The sequence below is a fragment of the Vipera ursinii genome (genome assembly GCF_947247035.1).
Source record: "Vipera ursinii genome assembly, chromosome: 1".
NCBI classification, from domain to species: Eukaryota; Metazoa; Chordata; class Lepidosauria; order Squamata; family Viperidae; genus Vipera; species Vipera ursinii.
The window spans coordinates 131437577-131454128 of record NC_139512.1 but is presented as its reverse complement, the minus strand read 5'-3'; the positions used below and the strand labels follow the sequence as shown (position 1 = coordinate 131454128).

General features: G+C 38.2%; 1 protein-coding gene across 1 annotated transcript in view; it reads left to right on the top strand.

Moving 5' to 3' along the window:
- Positions 1 to 16552, top strand: part of ESYT3 (extended synaptotagmin 3) — a gene marked incomplete at its 5' end in the record, with an annotated part of 42585 nt that overhangs the window by 13805 nt on the left and 12228 nt on the right. The window contains 11 exons of the mRNA XM_083350370.1: positions 1580 to 1646; positions 1740 to 1829; positions 4744 to 4799; positions 6026 to 6146; positions 6946 to 7119; positions 8196 to 8278; positions 9590 to 9638; positions 11109 to 11198; positions 11497 to 11559; positions 12640 to 12708; positions 14298 to 14363. Of these exons, the coding sequence (XP_083206496.1) occupies positions 1580 to 1646; positions 1740 to 1829; positions 4744 to 4799; positions 6026 to 6146; positions 6946 to 7119; positions 8196 to 8278; positions 9590 to 9638; positions 11109 to 11198; positions 11497 to 11559; positions 12640 to 12708; positions 14298 to 14363 (928 nt within the window). The remainder of the gene's footprint in view (positions 1 to 1579; positions 1647 to 1739; positions 1830 to 4743; positions 4800 to 6025; positions 6147 to 6945; positions 7120 to 8195; positions 8279 to 9589; positions 9639 to 11108; positions 11199 to 11496; positions 11560 to 12639; positions 12709 to 14297; positions 14364 to 16552) is intronic.

The window sequence follows — 16552 nt, the reverse complement described above, 5'->3', positions numbered from 1 at the left end:
AAATGGAATTAAAATAAATAAAAAAAAATAAAAAAAATAAGAGACCAGGCCAGAAGAGATTTGGAGAAGGCTCTAAAGTTCTTGCTATTTATGGGCCTGGCTGTAAGACAATACTACATTTATTACAATGCCTTTGTGTTTTTTGGATTCCCAAATGTTCCTATAACACATTCAAATTTAAATGTTCATACTTGACAAAGATAGAACTGTTTTGTGTGAAGGTTCAGTACGGTTGGGGGACTTGTAACATGGAATTTGTATGGAACAACATATTGGTGATCATATATATATATATATATATTGAATCTCAGATAAAGGGTATGACCGACTGATGAGAACATAAGAAGTTCAAAATGATCATCTCAGCCTCCCAAATTCTTTATTAGCAATTTGAATAATTTACACAAATAATGAGCTGTCATAAGTTGACTATATCCTGTGGATAGCCTTGGGTTAGGCCAAGCAGGAAAGAAAGAGTTAATTAGCAAGGTGCATTCAAAAGCCTTGACAAATACTTAACACACACACACACACACACACACACACACACACACACACATATAATTTATTTATTTATCCATTTATTTTGCTATTCAAATGAATTAGTTTTGTTGCCATCAAGCAGGAAGAATATTTATTAGACAACAGTTATTGTTTATCTGCAATATGTTGAAGTCAGCAATATAAACTCATGTGCATGCATACTTGATGTTAGATACAGTTTAAAGATTGGGAACTTTGGTTGACCCCCGAGTGACCTTTCTTAGGTATTTTATGTGTGAACCGCTATTCCTGTTACAAATTCTCTGCAATATTTAAGCAGCAAGAATAGGAATTATAATTTGCAGAATGCCATTGGAGCCCTATTATTAAGCGGTGTTAATCTTATTTCAGTATAATGCTTGAATCTGAATGAGTCATCATCTTTCTTTGTAATTCCAGAGTGTTTTCTGATTATTGCAATTAGTAAATTCTGTATAGTTTTTCATTAAGGGATTTTTATGGCAGGAAAAAATAAAAATAATAAGATATTAATGCATGGTATCTTATTACTTAGCAAAAAAGGCAACCAAAGGAGAAAAGTAGATACATTTTCACTGATTCTTGATGTTTGTATGTACGTATGTGTATGTATTTACGCATTCATATATATACTGTATACGTACACAAACATAACATTTATCAAATTTACCAGATTTCCTAAAAGTTACATAGTAATAAAGGAAATTAGGTTAATCTGGCAAATATATTACTTGATATGCCCAAATAAATAATTGAATAAATGTTAAGGTCTTTATTACGCTATGTGTAGCAGAAAAACATTACCATAATAAGAAAATAAAGTACTGTAATAAATTATCTGCTTCACAAAGCAAATGTGATGTGATATAGTATCTCTGGTCTAAAACTGTATTCATACATGTTCTTATTATGCCTTTTTAATCAGAGTTTATTCTTCATCTCATACTATTACAATACAAGAAATTTCTGTAAAATAATAAGAAAATACAATGTTTTGTCTTTTATTTTGTTCTCCCCCCTCCTAATTAATACCCGGCTAATTGAAACACCTTCTCAGTTATATAGGGGATTGTGAAATTCACATGGAGCTCTCCAAGCTTAAAGTAGGAGTGAAAGGACTACAGGTAGGTACAGAACAACTTACGAAACATTTTTCAGATATTTCCTATTTTTTTCCTTCCTGGAAAAAAAAATCAACATTTAATTTTTTTTTGCAGTTGTATGGAACATTACGAGTAATTCTGGAGCCCCTTCTGACAGATGTACCCTTTTTTGGAGCAGTAACTATGTTTTTTCTACAGAAACCTGTAAGTCAATTCTGATACACCATTATAGAAACAGAAAGAGGACAGCTGGGTTAGACTAACCAGGAGTCTGGTAGCACATTTTCCAGCCAACAAATTTTATGAGAAGACTTTTAATTTGTAAGTCAAATTAACAAATTAGCACTCTTCATGTTTTTTTTATTTTTTTGCCAATTTAGAAATAGTGTCCTTCCAGGTTAGCACTGCTGATTTACACGTTGGTCTATTATAAAACAAAACATACTGTTTTATAATAGAATTGAGAAAGTCCTTCTGAAATAAGGAAGATTATTTCTTCTTTCCAAACATCCTTTTAAACAAAGAATACCAAACCAAACAGGAAGATAGCTTTAAAGCATGCCAACATACTACCATTCAGAGATAGTAGTATTTAATACGTTCGGTTAATTTAACTCCAAATATTTCACTGTAGCTTTTCAAGGAAGTACCCTCCATGAGAGCTAGAAATAAAAGTATGAAAACTTTAAGGAATACACTCAGCACTGAAAGAGCAATTTAGAATATTATGTAACCCAGTATAGCCCTTTTTAAAGTAAAATGAAGCCATTTAAAAATAACCCAACATTTAATAGTGTAAGTAAGTATTCAGGTTAACTTTCAAGAACCAAATGAGTTTTCAAGACCCATTTAAATCAATAAACCTTAAGCCAAAACACAAGTTCCTTCAGCATGAGTTTCACATATCTGAAACCATTTCTAAAAGGACATATGTGTGCTGCTAGGTTGCCTCAGGGTGAAGATGAGACCGTTCAGGTAAGGCGGACTGCATTACCCCTGCCTCAGTCCATCCCTAACCTATTGAGAAAGTAATTTCTACTCCTATTTTCTTGCTTTGTATTAAAGGAGATTTTGATTTTCTCCATGTAGATGCAAGTAGTATAAACCAATCTATCTAATGAATGGATTTCATTCCATCTCATAAAACTTCTACTCCTAGTGGTTAGCGTCTCCCCCAAATCCGTGGACTATGTTTTCAAGGCTGAACGTTTTAGGTGTCTTTAGTGAAACCATAAAATTTGGGTGCCTCCCTCCCTCCCAAATGTTCAGTACACTGTCACAGCAAACTGCCATACAACTGTAAATTAAAATTGTAAAAGGTAAAGGTAAAGGTTCCCCCGCACATGCGTGCTAGTCATTTCCAACTCTAGGGGCCGGTGCTCATCTCTGTTTCAAAGCCGAAGAGCCAGCGCTTGTCCGAGGACGACTCCGTGGTCATGTGGCTGGCATGACTAGACGCCAAAGGCACACGGAACGCTGTTACCTTCCCACCGTAGTGGTCCCTATTTTTCTACTTGCATTTTTACGTGCTTTTGAACTGCTAGGTTGGCAGAAGCTGGGACGAGTAACAGGCGCTCACTCTGTAATGCGGCACTCAGGATTCGACAAGCCAAACTGCCGACCATCTGATCGACGAGCTCAGCATCCTAACCCACTGAGCCACCGCGTCCCTTTAAAATTGTAGTATGGGGAAAAAATTGTTTCATGTATTTGAACAGTGTCTGGTGAGGGAGCTACAGAAGCCAACTAATCTGTAAATCTATCGGTAGTCTATTTCGATTAACATACAGCCTGTGTACCCAAGGTACAGGATGATAAGAAAAAGGCACCATCTGAAACCCTCTATTATCACACCACTATGCATAAGATCACAGCTTTTATATTGTGCTCTAGAGACCTATACATCACTCTGACTTTTCAATTATTTTTTATACAAGGGAAAAATAGTATTAGTTCCAAAAATTGCTTTGGCTTAAAATTTCTAAGCTTCCTCTCTGCCTCATTGCACTAAAATTAATGTTCACAGTCTTGCATGCTCAAACACCATCTTCACCTATACGCTGTATTTATTTTATTTTTTGTATTTTATTGATTAAATTTCTACACGGCCCATCACACTTAAGTTACTTTGGGTGCTTTACAGCACAGAATAAAACCATATAAACCCATGAACCAAATTCAAATTGAAGAGAAGAGTTAAGAACAAATTAAAATTTACAAGGAAAAACAAGCATCAGTTAAAATTCAGAAGGCTAAAAGCATTGAAAGAGATGCTTTGCTGAACTGTAGGATTCGTGGAAGAGGTCTCTGAACCCCTGGTAGTCATCTCCAACCCCATGGAGGAAGCAGGGAAGAAGGTCCTTGCAGTGCTATGTTAATTTAGCACTCAGAATGCATGGTATTCCTAAAACCAGCTATGGAGTTCTGCCATTAGCAAAGTACATACATCTGACGGACATGTGTCAAGTTTAGAACATTGACACATGCCAATTGTCTCAGCCTTTCATTGCAAGGGCATGAGAAGAATCCAGTCAGAATGACAGGCTCCAGTGAAGGAAATGAACCAAGGTCTTGATGGTGCTTATTCATCTCCTTTGAATGCAAACCATTCAGTTATGTTGCTGCCCTGAGGCTGCCTTGCTAGATGGCTAGTTTTCTTGCTCGTGGAAATTGTAGCAGTGGCCAAAATGCCTTTTATAATTGGTGGGTAATAGAAATGACCACATAATTCCTCAAGGCTTGAGTGGTTGACAGTCTGAATTCACTCAGAATAGCCACACAATACTCATCATGCTGAATTAAAATACCATAAACATATCAGATGAATGAAAGATGCTTCATTAGATGCTCTCAAATGTCTGAATCATTTTATTGTATAATTATGGTGATTTTATTATGCTCAATAGTCTTGACTTTTTCAATGGCATGCTATAATGCTCTGCATGGAGAAAAGATTGCAGGTTCCTTTCCTGCCATTTCCAATAGGATCTCATGGACCATACGGCTAATTTGATGTAAACAGTCTTCCATGTTCCTGACTTTGACAAATAATTTAAAACCAGTTCTGTTTTCAGTTATTAACCTTGCATTTTTGTTGTTGGTTTAATTCTTATTGTAGCACTTGGAAATCAATTGGGCAGGGCTAACAAATCTGTTGGATGCTCCAGGCATTAGGTAAGTGCCTCCCTCCAAATGAGTGGGAACAATCTAAATATTAAAGACCCGGTTTAGTGGTTTAGGTGCTGTCATAGGAACCAGGAGACTGTAAATTCTAGTCCTGCCTTAGGTATGAAAAACCAGCTAGGTGACTTTGGGCCAGTCACACTCAGCCCAGCCCACCTCACAAGGTTATTGTTACAGGGAGAAAGGAGTATTAATTATGTTCACCGCCTTGAATTATTTAAAACAACAATACCAAATACATAAAATATCAAAATGGAGGTTAAATGGAAGAGATGTTATATGGCAATTCTACAACAGGGACAGCTTATTGTGGGTGAGCACAGGACCAATCAAACAGAAGCTATGTCCTTCATAGACATTCTGGCAAGTAGGGATCACACAGAATCTTATACAGTAGATTCTTAGTTTGTTTTGTAATTTTAGTTAGAAATGTCAGGGCCATTTTAGCTATTTGCTTTCTAGTGGGAATTTTTGCTTTCATTGCTACTTTAGCCCCATCAGAACAAAAGTAATGCGTCAATTTGTTAGGGTTAGGAGTTTTGTTGTTTTATATTTACTGATAAAAAAGTAAAAGCTGTTGAAATAAAAGAATTTAATATGAGATGCAAATGGATATAGATATAGTGCCTGCAAAGTCAGCTGGTGATAAGAGTTCTGGGAGTTGAAAGCCACCATTTTTAAGTTGCCAAGGTTGAGAAACACCGGTATAGTGGTTAAAGCACCAGCCTAGAACCCAGGAGACTGTGAGTTCAAGTCCTGCCTTCAACACAAAGCCAGATGGGGATTGGTCCAGTCCCTCTCTCTTCTAGGAAGAAGACAAGCACAGGCTGCATCTGGAAATCTTGCCAAGAAAACAGCAGGAACTTGTTCAGGCATTTGCCAGAGTCAAGTGCATGTTGAAGGCATTAAATAACTAGCTTGGGCTTATCTGCACCTTGTTTTCTATGTTTTCTTCAGCAGACAAGATGTTCTGTCTTAAATGACTTACCTGTCTGTAACAAAGCATCCTAAACTCTCAGGCTGAAAATAAAATTGAGCACGCATCCCTTCTACTCCCCCATCCCTGCATCCCAGATCTCTTGATGGGCAACAGGCCTTGGCAGTCTGCTAAGATGGAGTCTACAAATAATACAATAGTCACAAACTCAGTAGAGCAGTGTGGCACACATATACTCTTCCATTTTGTTTTGAATTAAATGTCTCCTTCATTATTTCAGTTTATTGTCAGACTCGCTAATTCAAGATCTCATTGCTTCCCGGCTGGTGTTGCCAAATAGAGTCACCATCCCATTGAAAAAGAACATGAATGTGACTCAGTTGCGGTTTCCGATTCCACGTGTAAGTCTGGGGTCAGAGTTGCTCTTCGTTAGTGAGACGCCTGGCTCAAAATATAGAAAAAAGGATGCTTCTAAAGAATGAGGCTTACCCCAACTTGTTTGTTCTTTTACACACCTGCAGTACAGTGACACTTAAAGGGGAGATTACAAACTTGCCCCATGTTTGTATTTGAATTAGCACAGCGGAGAGAAAGTTATAGGGCAAAAATTTATCTAATTGTCTTAACTAATAGTCGCTATTTGCCTTTTCATCTCTTTTCAGTCCCTTTCTTTATCCAGAATATCACATAACTTTAAAAAGTTTGGGAAAGCTTTCTTTTGATAAAAAAAAACCATCCTGATTTGGAGAGAATTTTTGAGCAGACAAAAGCCTGGTGGGAATCAGCTCAGAGGGAGTGAAGCTCAGTAAATACGCAGCAGACTTATAATTAGTGCAAGTTTATTTTGGTAAATAATTTAAAAAAGGCATTGTGTGTCTCCCCCTCCTCCTCCAATTCACCAGAGAATCATCAACAGCAAACTTACTGGCTTTTCTTCTTATCCACCACAATAAGAGGCACAAAGAAAGATCGTTAGAGATTGATGTAAGGCTCGTAATAAAAGCAAAATGCAAAATAACAACATAGATTTTTCTAATAAATTTAAATGTTCTGCTGGCAAACCTCATTTAAATTGCTTCTGTGGGTTGTGGTTTGAGACATTCCCCACTTCCCTTTATGATATGTTGATAATACTATATATCAGAGAGATCCCCTGGGGTGAACATTCTACATAATATTTAACAATTATATGTTTTCAAGGGAGTCCTAAGAGTGTATCTTTTGGAAGCCGAAAATCTTGTCCAAAAAGACAACTTCCTTGGGGCAATCAGGGGCAAGTCGGATCCTTATGCTCTCCTTCGAGTCGGTCTGGTGCAACTCCGGAGCAAAACAGTACAAAGAGATCTGAATCCCATCTGGAATGAAATGTTTGAGGTGAAACTTCTCCTTGTCTATTTAGAAACAAAGTGCTGGGGATTATTTGCAATATCACCCACCTCCTGAATCTTATGTAGCAGATTTGAAATGGTACATATCTCAAACAGTGCAAGGGAGAAATGGACAAGGGGAAAAAAACAAATTGTTGTGGAGGTTGACTCACATAATGCCAGATCAGGTCCTAATGCTGAAACAGGTCAGTGGTTGGGTCTTGGAGTTTTGCATATATATATATATATATATATATATATATATATATATATATATATATATATATATATATATATATATATATATATATATATATATATATATATGCCTTCTCCAAATTAAGCCCCACAGAATGTAGGGGAAGTTTTTTTTTCTCCTTGTGAATAGAGGAATACAGACTATCTGAATGTATTTTTGAAACTAAACATGTTCCAAAAGACTTTTTGTTTCTGTAAATACTTTGAATAAGGAATATAATCAAGTGATTGAGGAAACAGTATTTCAGCAGGAATAGGCAACCAAATACTTTTCAGATATTCTGACTGCAACTCCCAGAATCCCTGAATGTCAGCCATTTTGCTTCATGTCTAAGGGTGTTGTAGTCCTAAGCATCCAAAAGTCATTAAAATATATGTCTTGTTGCCAGCAACAGAAATGGATTAATTACAAACTACAGGAGTAAACAGTTTACAGGAATAATGGAATACTAATTTACAAAAGGAAAAAAACCCCACCCATTTTAAATATTGTCCGCTTTGTCCTGTTCTAAAGAAAGTGAGAAAGGCTATTTGAAAGGCTTTTTCATGAAGCTTTTGGAATAACTCTAATAAGTTCTCTTGAAAAAAGCTTTTCAGTTAAACCATATATAATAATATATGTATAATAAATTAAAGAATATTTGAAAGTTGTTTGTTGCTGTTTCACCAAGAAGTCTGTTTATGCATTAGTGCATGGGTGTCAAACTTGCTGCTTCACGTGATATGTCGCAACGTATTGCAACTTTTTTCCCCGCATTGCTGGAGCTGGGGTGGGCATGGCCTCCTAGCTCTTTTGTTACTTAATTTTGCTTTCATTCATTTCAGTTTGTTGTTCATGAAGTACCCGGTGAAGATCTAGAAGTTGATCTTTATGATGAAGATCCAGATAAAGATGATTTTTTGGGCAGGTAAGGAATACAGATTTCCTCTTGTATGTATTTAAAGTTATACTGTGTCTTTTTCTGCCACATGGCAGCTTAGAGTCAATGGAATTGGTATGGGCATTTCTGTACATTCAGAAACAGGGAATATTTTTGATTTGTGCATAACCTTTCTGAATGCAGGTAGAGTATTGCATGTTTGAATGCTGCTGCTTCCAAAAAAAAGTCATCATAAAGAAGTATAATGTTGGGGATGAATTAATTCCAGCTCATCTTCTGATCTGAGCTTTAAAAGAAGCACAACTTTTGATACAAAAAATATCTATTCCTCCAATGTGTGTTGTACAGTCCCAAGAAAAATTATACCTTTTATTTATCAATATACATGTTGCATATTGAAGTTGAGCCTAAATGGTGCTTTTTCATGTTCTGTTCGAAAAAAGTCACTAAAATATGAGTTGGTTCTGGGCATTTTGTCACTGGCACGTCACCCCAGATTGTTTTATTAGTAAATATGGCACATGCCTATCACCATAACTTGCATGCACATAGCTGATTTCCACTAAGCCAGTCTTTGCCAGGCATGAAGAATCAGGACCACACATTAGGTTCCGGTTAAGATGATTTATGGTCTACTCCTATACACAAAAATCTAGTCAACTAACAATCAGCACTAAATTGGTGTTACCTAAGAGTTAACAGAATTAAAGGGGAGTCTGGGCTTGGATTGCTTGTTGGAATGTAATGAATTAGGATTGATTTTTTTCTTGACTCTACCCCTGGACCCTGCCTCTTCTTCTCCTACAGTTGTAGAATTTGTAGTGGTTTGTTCCATTGCAATGGAAGAGTCTTCTCTTATTAAATATAAATCTTAACAAACCAGAACCTTGCTCAACTTGAATTACTCATGGACTGGGCTGTGGTTTCAAAGAATTCTGACATAGAACATCCAATAGAAATATACAGCGTTACTAGGTTTTGTAAGTGAAGAAACCACTCTACTCTCAGAGAACTCCATGTTTTTCCAGCCTAGGCATATTATATCTATTGAAGAAGAACAATATCAATTATTATTTGTCTACAAAGAGGTTATTTTTTTACAACCTTTATGGTTGCACTAGGCTCAGGATCAAATATCTTCTTTGGGAGCATTCAGTCATTAGAAGCCAGAATATTTCATGGAACTATAGGAGATACCATATTTTTTTTTAAAAAAAGCACAGTTCAGTATAAGGTGCTATAAGCCTCCATAGCACCATATGGTACCTATTCATTATGAAAACAAATACAACTGTCCCAGAGGATTTCCTTTGTGTGACTTTTTATTTTTTTCCACAGCTTGGTTATAAACCTTGTAGATGTGATGAAAGACAGAATTGTTGACGAGGTAAGTTTTGTTTTGGCTTAACACGTGTCACAGTAGTTGCTAAAAGGTATGCCTATTTTATGAGTGATCAGCTATAACAACATTAGGTTTTTACTAAATGTAAATATTAGTAGGACTACTTTTTCAGGCATTTGAGTTCTCATTGCTGTTACGGGAAATTAGAAATGTATGTATAGGTTGTGAGATAGGAGAGTCTTGTAAAAGCTTCACAGATTAATAGTTTTGTGGTAGCATTGGTTTTCAAGGGAAATTTCATTATACTGAGGGTTTGTGGCACCAACAGGTATGTATGTGTGCAAGTATACAGATCAAGTGGTGCAAGAATCTTTGCACCATCAAGTAAATGAGTGCACATGTAGTACAATAAGATTACTGATCATATTCTGCTTCTTAAGAGACTAAGTGGATCAATTGAATACTCAGCATTTTGAGAGTATTTATATGGAGGAGCAATTTGCTTTTGAGTAGAACATGGAGGGGCCAGATAGGTTGCAGCTATCAGCTCTTCAGAGTAGATCAGATCAGGAAACAGACTCCACAGGAACTCTAGGACTATTCTTTTATCAAGACAGGATACAATACAGGTAGTTCTCGACTTACAACTGGTTGCTTAGCAACCATTTGAAATTCTGGTTTCCAACAAAAATGCCCATTACAGACAATAAGTTTGCTTAATGACCGTGGGACTTACTTTACAACGGCCATATTCACTTAACAACCATCACAGGAAAGGACATAAAATTGGGCATAGTCATGTGGTGACCTGCTTAATAACCAGCACAGCTTACAGCCGTAATGCCAGGCTAAATTATGGTCATGAGTCAAGGACTATCTGTAACAGAATCTTACAGGCCTGATTGTGCTTTAATTGCTCCTCCCTCTTATATCCTGTTGAATCAGGAGGAGCCTTTCTAGATCCCATCTTGTTTCCCAGAACGTAAGGAATGTCTTTCAGCTCCCTCCCTCAAGATCCCCAATTCTTTACAGTGGCTGATTGGCTTTCAGGATAAACTAAACAGCACTGCAGAGTTTTGGGGTGAGCTGCAAAACTGAGAAAACATTGAGCGGGGGGGGGGGGTGGAGGTTGGAACAAGCCCTTTCATAGAATTGCCAGAAAAATTATATTGATGTATCTAAAACGTTGCCAGTCAAACTTGAACAAGACTTTCTAAAAAGGGTGGAGGACTATCCTTTCCTTCTGCAGCATAAAAATAATTTATTTGGGTACTGTCATTGATTGTAAAATTAAGTGCCATCTGTTCTTGTGCCTCAGCAATCATGTTTTTTTTCCTTTCTAGCTGAACAAATACAGTTAAAAATAACAGGCTTTAAAGTGTATCATCTCAAAGCAGACCCCATAAAACATCAAGCTAAAGGAGTTCTTCAATTTCTCCTTGAATACAGATCAATATATAGATACAGTTTTGTGTGTATTTCTGGCACTGATGTGGTTTCTTTCTTTTTGTGAAGTGGTTTCCCTTGAGCAAGATAGCAAGTGGGCATGTCCACTTAAAGCTTGAGTGGTTTTCTCTGGTCACCAATCAAGAGAAACTTAGCGAGGTGAGTGCTTTGCGGGACTTGAGAAGAAATATGTGCTGCAAAACAACTGAAAGAATTCAGAACAAAGAAAGAGCCCAGTATGTCTGCCATCTTGTGTAATTTCTTCTGAGAGCTGTATTTAAACCATCACTGTAGCAGAGTTGCATTGATTGGGCAGGATTTGCATCTTTGTGGAGTTTGGGGTAATATCACACTATTGGGTAATGTTTCTATTACCCTCTAATTATTAGAGGATGGAATGAAATATTTGTAGTGTTCATATGTGTATATTATTTTTTGTGGAATTGTTTGTTTTTAGGATAGGAATGGTCTTGCCACCGGAATGCTCATAGTGTATTTGGACAGTGCTTTAAACCTTCCTGTAAGTAAACACATAAATAACATTTTCACATATTCTCCCATCACATAAACTTAAATGTTTACATGTTTATGTTTTGCTGTTTGTATAAGATGTGATTTGCAGTGGCAAAGCACACCTATATACCTGACATAGGTTTTATGCCTTGCTAAGCCAGAATTGGATATAATGCATGACATATATGCCTGGGTAACAAATAACAATGTTGTGGGTATAATACAGTTGGAAATTAGGGTTTTAAAAGACAAAGCAGAGAATCAGTGGTATCTCATTAGCAGGACAAGGTAGATGAAAAAGGCTGCAAAGTATTATGAAGTTAACTGATGACATTTTCCCTTTTCTAAGCTTTTCAGAGATTCGCCCAGATGTTGCTGATTTATCACTCCCTGCATTCCTAATTACTGATCATGCTACCTGGGACTGCTACTGGTTGTATTTCAGCAACTTCAAGAGAGTCATAAGTTGCCTACTTTGTCCACAATTTATTTAAGTCAGGGGTGTCAAACTGCTGGCCCTTGGGCCAGATGCATCATACCGAAACTCTGCCCACCCAATTGCCAGGATTGGCAAAAAAGTCGTGATATGTCACGACATGTCACATGACGTTGTGAGTTTGACACCCCTGATTTAAGTGGTCTTGGATCTCCCAACGTATTCACATCAACCACTTGCTGTTTTGTATAATCCAGAATTTTAACTTTGTTTCATTGGTAAATGAACTTTTTTCCTACTAGATGCTTAGCCATGCTAGTTGTTTTCTAGCTGTCTTCTAAGATTATCATTGCTGGCAACATTAGTTCTCCTTTCATTCTGATTAACGTTAGACTGTTTTGGACTGCCCTTCAATTAATTTACTAATTTTGAAGACATACTAAGTTTAAAAGGGTGAAAATAAACTCAAAGCAGCAGAAACTAGAACAGGATCATAAATATACAAAGCCAATCAATCCAGAGAAAACAGACCAGATAGAAAATAGTCCTACAAAAATCCTAGGTTAGACATCTGGGGGAAGCAATCCTATACTGTCGTATCACATAATTTTCTGAAACTCCTTTTTCATTCAAAATTCTTTCCTAATGTAGAAAAATCAATTGGAATATTCCAATGGTGAATATGGAGGAAAGAAATACAGAAAAGACAGATATCTCAAGGTAAATGTCTCTTATTTCTGTGTGGGTATTGAACTGAATACATTATGGATTTAATAAATACTAGATTTTTTTTAAAGGGTACTAAATGTAAAAACGGCCAAAGACACGCCCAATGCCAAGATTTGTGTAAAGTTGGAATACAATAGACTAGCCATATGAGTTACAATGGATGTAAAGTTTGGTATAGCATCAGGTGAAGATTTCAATTCTGAGCCAGCCAACCCACTGACTGAAAAATCTAATCTCAGCAACTAGCTAGGCCAGATTATAAGGATCCCTGTGAACAGATGACCTACTTTACCCACCATCATTGGTTAAGTGGGGGCTAACTCTCAACTCAGGTAAACTGGGCAGAGCTGTCAGTCTGCTCTCCTCCCTGCTTTTACTAGATGGTCAAGAGGGGCAGGTTGACCTCAGTTGCACCATAAATAGACTGGACATGGGCCCAGGGTAGGCAACCTTGGCTCTTTTATGACTCGTGGACTTCAACTCCCAGAATTCCTGAGCCAGCCATGGTTGCCTACCCTGGGCCCAGCCTTTCTATTTCTTACTACATATTTGAAATAAATGTGTAGGTGAAGCACAGCATGTAGAAACAATGTTGAAACAAAGATTAGGCAATCTTTATTTATTTATTGCTATCCATGCTTCCATTATTTTTTACAAATAACTCAAGGCAACACACCAATCCAACGTATATATGGGGTTTGGCTTTATTTATATCATGTTTCTTTGAAAAGTAGTCATCAAAACTCAAGCATAGGGTGAAGTGGAAGGAACCTACGGATGGTTGGGGGCCATTGTGTGAGGATGATTGAGGTGCCAGGTTTTTACTTTTGGTTTTATGGTTTTTTTGTAGTTACATTATTGTTGTAAGCTGCTCAGAGCTGTGTTCTAAGATGGACAGCCATGCAAATATTTTAAATCAATAATATTCAAAATTCAGCAACTGCTTCTCAAATTATGAGATGAATTTATAATCTTTTGAAGAAATAACTCTCATTTTTCTTGTTACTACATTAGGACTAGGCAGCTGATGTTTGTCAGTGCTTCAGCGTCCCATCATTGTAATGAAAATATAAGCTGCAATTTAGCCATACACTAATTTCAATTTTCTTTAAGTGTTTTCTTACGCTGTTCTCTGGTTTAAGACACAATGCAGTTTCCCTATCCAATTGTGATTTGATCTATGGAATGCAGCTTCCATTATCCCCAACCAATCCAGCTATTTTCCAGCATTATTGTGACTGAATGGAGACTCATCTGGCACATCTGATCTGTTCCATATTCAGGAAGAATGATGTATTGGGGTGCATTCAGTATATTTGCAGTGAAAAAACAGCAATATTTGTAATTGTTTTCTATGTGCCAAACCCAAATTCTGGCTTTAATTCAACCTTTGCCAAGAATAAATGCTGAATAACATGTAAATACTAAATTTTGATTCATGTTTAGGCTTCTAACCCTTCTTCCGATCTTTTTAAAACAATAGAGTAAATGTTATATCCTTTATCTCTCTTTTTATTCTCTGGTGAATGTTATCTTGTTATTAATACTGTCTTTTATTTCAAAATTGTAAATTATGGCAGAAGATAGAAAAAGAACCTTCTTCCTTTGTCCTGCTCACAGTGGGCAACAAAACTCACAAGAGCAAGGTAATAGACATCATCATCTTTTTCATAAGGTAAAAAAGAGTTAAAAGAGGTAATTAAAAAAGAGGTCACTAAATTCTGAAAAATTGTTTCAAAATTATCCAAAACATTTTTAAGATTAAAAAAAAAGGTTGGGGAATCTGAATAGCCCAATAGCCTAAGTAGCATGACCAAAAATGAAGAACACTGCAAGATGGAGTTCAGATCGCTAAAGTTCAAGGCAACAAAAAAAAAACACCAGCCCTTGGTGCATACAAATGCTTAGCCCCCACTATGGAGTATCTGGTCCCCCCAGTGGCGTAGCGTGGGTTGTCAGCACCCGGGGCAAGGCAAGTAATTTGTGCCCCCTAACCCGTGGATTTTAGCACTCGAGTCTCTTCCACTAGATTAGTTAAAGAAACCCTTACCCCCTAAGCACATGTATTGTTTGTCCCTCCCCCAGATAGTCCCTCGCTCTCTCTCCGCACCGCACCACACGCCTGGCACCCCCCCTCCACAGTGGGCGGCGGCCCGGCAGCTCGGATCGGATTCGCACAGCCAGCACTGCAGTGAGAGAGAGTGAGTGAGCCAGGCAGGGGCAGAGAGCTGCGAGTGCGAGCGCGCGCCCCCAGATGTTGCAGCCGGTGCGGCCGGCCCCCCCTGCACCCCCCACGCTACACCACTGGGTTCCCCCCATGCATTGCTTTAACAAATATCTCCATGTTGGGGTCATTTTTTTAATCATGAAAAAGCAAAAAACAAACTTTGTCAATAGATGAATAAATCCTCTGAGCCCCTATGTCAGCAACAAGGAGACTGAAAGACCTGTCTGGATTGTCTGGTGGGAGCAGAATCCAACCAGCCCATCAAAATCTCAGCCGTTCTTTGGAAACAAATTATTATTGCTAAAGGGGTGGAAAGGAGACACCCTATTGTTCCACTTTAAATTCAGGATTAACTGATCTGGTCTCAGGATCAACTGTGGCCTTATTAATGGTGTATTTAAACTTCTGCACAAGTGGCAAAGTTATTCCTGTTCCCTCAGGGTCAACGTAAGCCAGCTTGCTCAGAGCATCATTTACACAAAGATTACTCAATTGTCAGATTTCAGCATGAATATTTAGTACAGAATATTTAATACCTCAACTTATGACCACAACTGAGCCCAAAATTTATGTTGCAAAGTGAAACATTTGCTATGTGGCTTTTGCCCCATGTTATGATCTTTCCTGCCAGCTGTTAAGTGAATCACTGCAGTTGTTAAATTAGTAACACAGTTGTCAAGTAAATCTGACACCACCACCCCCGATTTTGCTTGTTAGAAGGTCGCAAAAGGTGATCACATCAACCTGGGACACTGCAACTGTCAAAATATGAGTCAGAATATTGCTGCACCGGTTGTAAGTGGTCCTAAGTCATAAGTCACTTTTTCCAGTGCCTTTGTAATTTCAAATGGTCACGAAACAAACTGTTATAAGTCAAAGACTACCTGTATTCTGTTGTGGATCTGCTAGATCAGGGGTGTCAAACTCAGTTTCATTGAAGGCCACATCAGCACTGCAGTTGCCCTCAAGGGGCCAGGTGGGCATGGCCTACTGGGTGGGTGTGGCCTACTGGGTGAGCATGGCCTACTGGGTGGGCATGGCTAGAGTGCGTATGGCCTACTGGGTGGGCGTGGGTAGAGTGCATATGGCCTACTGGGTGGGCATGGCCAGCTCTACATCATTCGCATCAAGGGTGCCTATGGGGGCCTGGACAGGAGTGGGACAGATCTGGGGTTCTCTGGCAGAAGGAGGGTCTCTGGGCCAGGGCCAAGGCAGTGGGGGCCGTTCCCTCACTGTTTCCAGGATGGCTTCGTGGGCCACATGAAACCACTTCGCGGGCCGCATCCGGCCCCCGGGCCTTGTGTTTGACATGTCTGTGCTAGATAGAAAACAATTCTTTGAATAGCTCTGGTGAAAGAAAATGAAGTGATGGTCAAGGTGTTTGATATATAAAGCTTGAGTCATGTCTCCTTTGGGTAGTACAAGTGGTGGCCTTCCAGATGTTGCTGAACTGCAACTGCCAGAATTCCTCCACATAGGCCATACTGGCAGAGACTCAAAGAGTTGTATTTTAGTAAACCTGGGAAGCCAAATGTTCCATCCTGCTAGAGAACAGCTCTGTACACCTAGAACCAGGTCACACTGAACCCAGGAAAACTGAGCTGATGT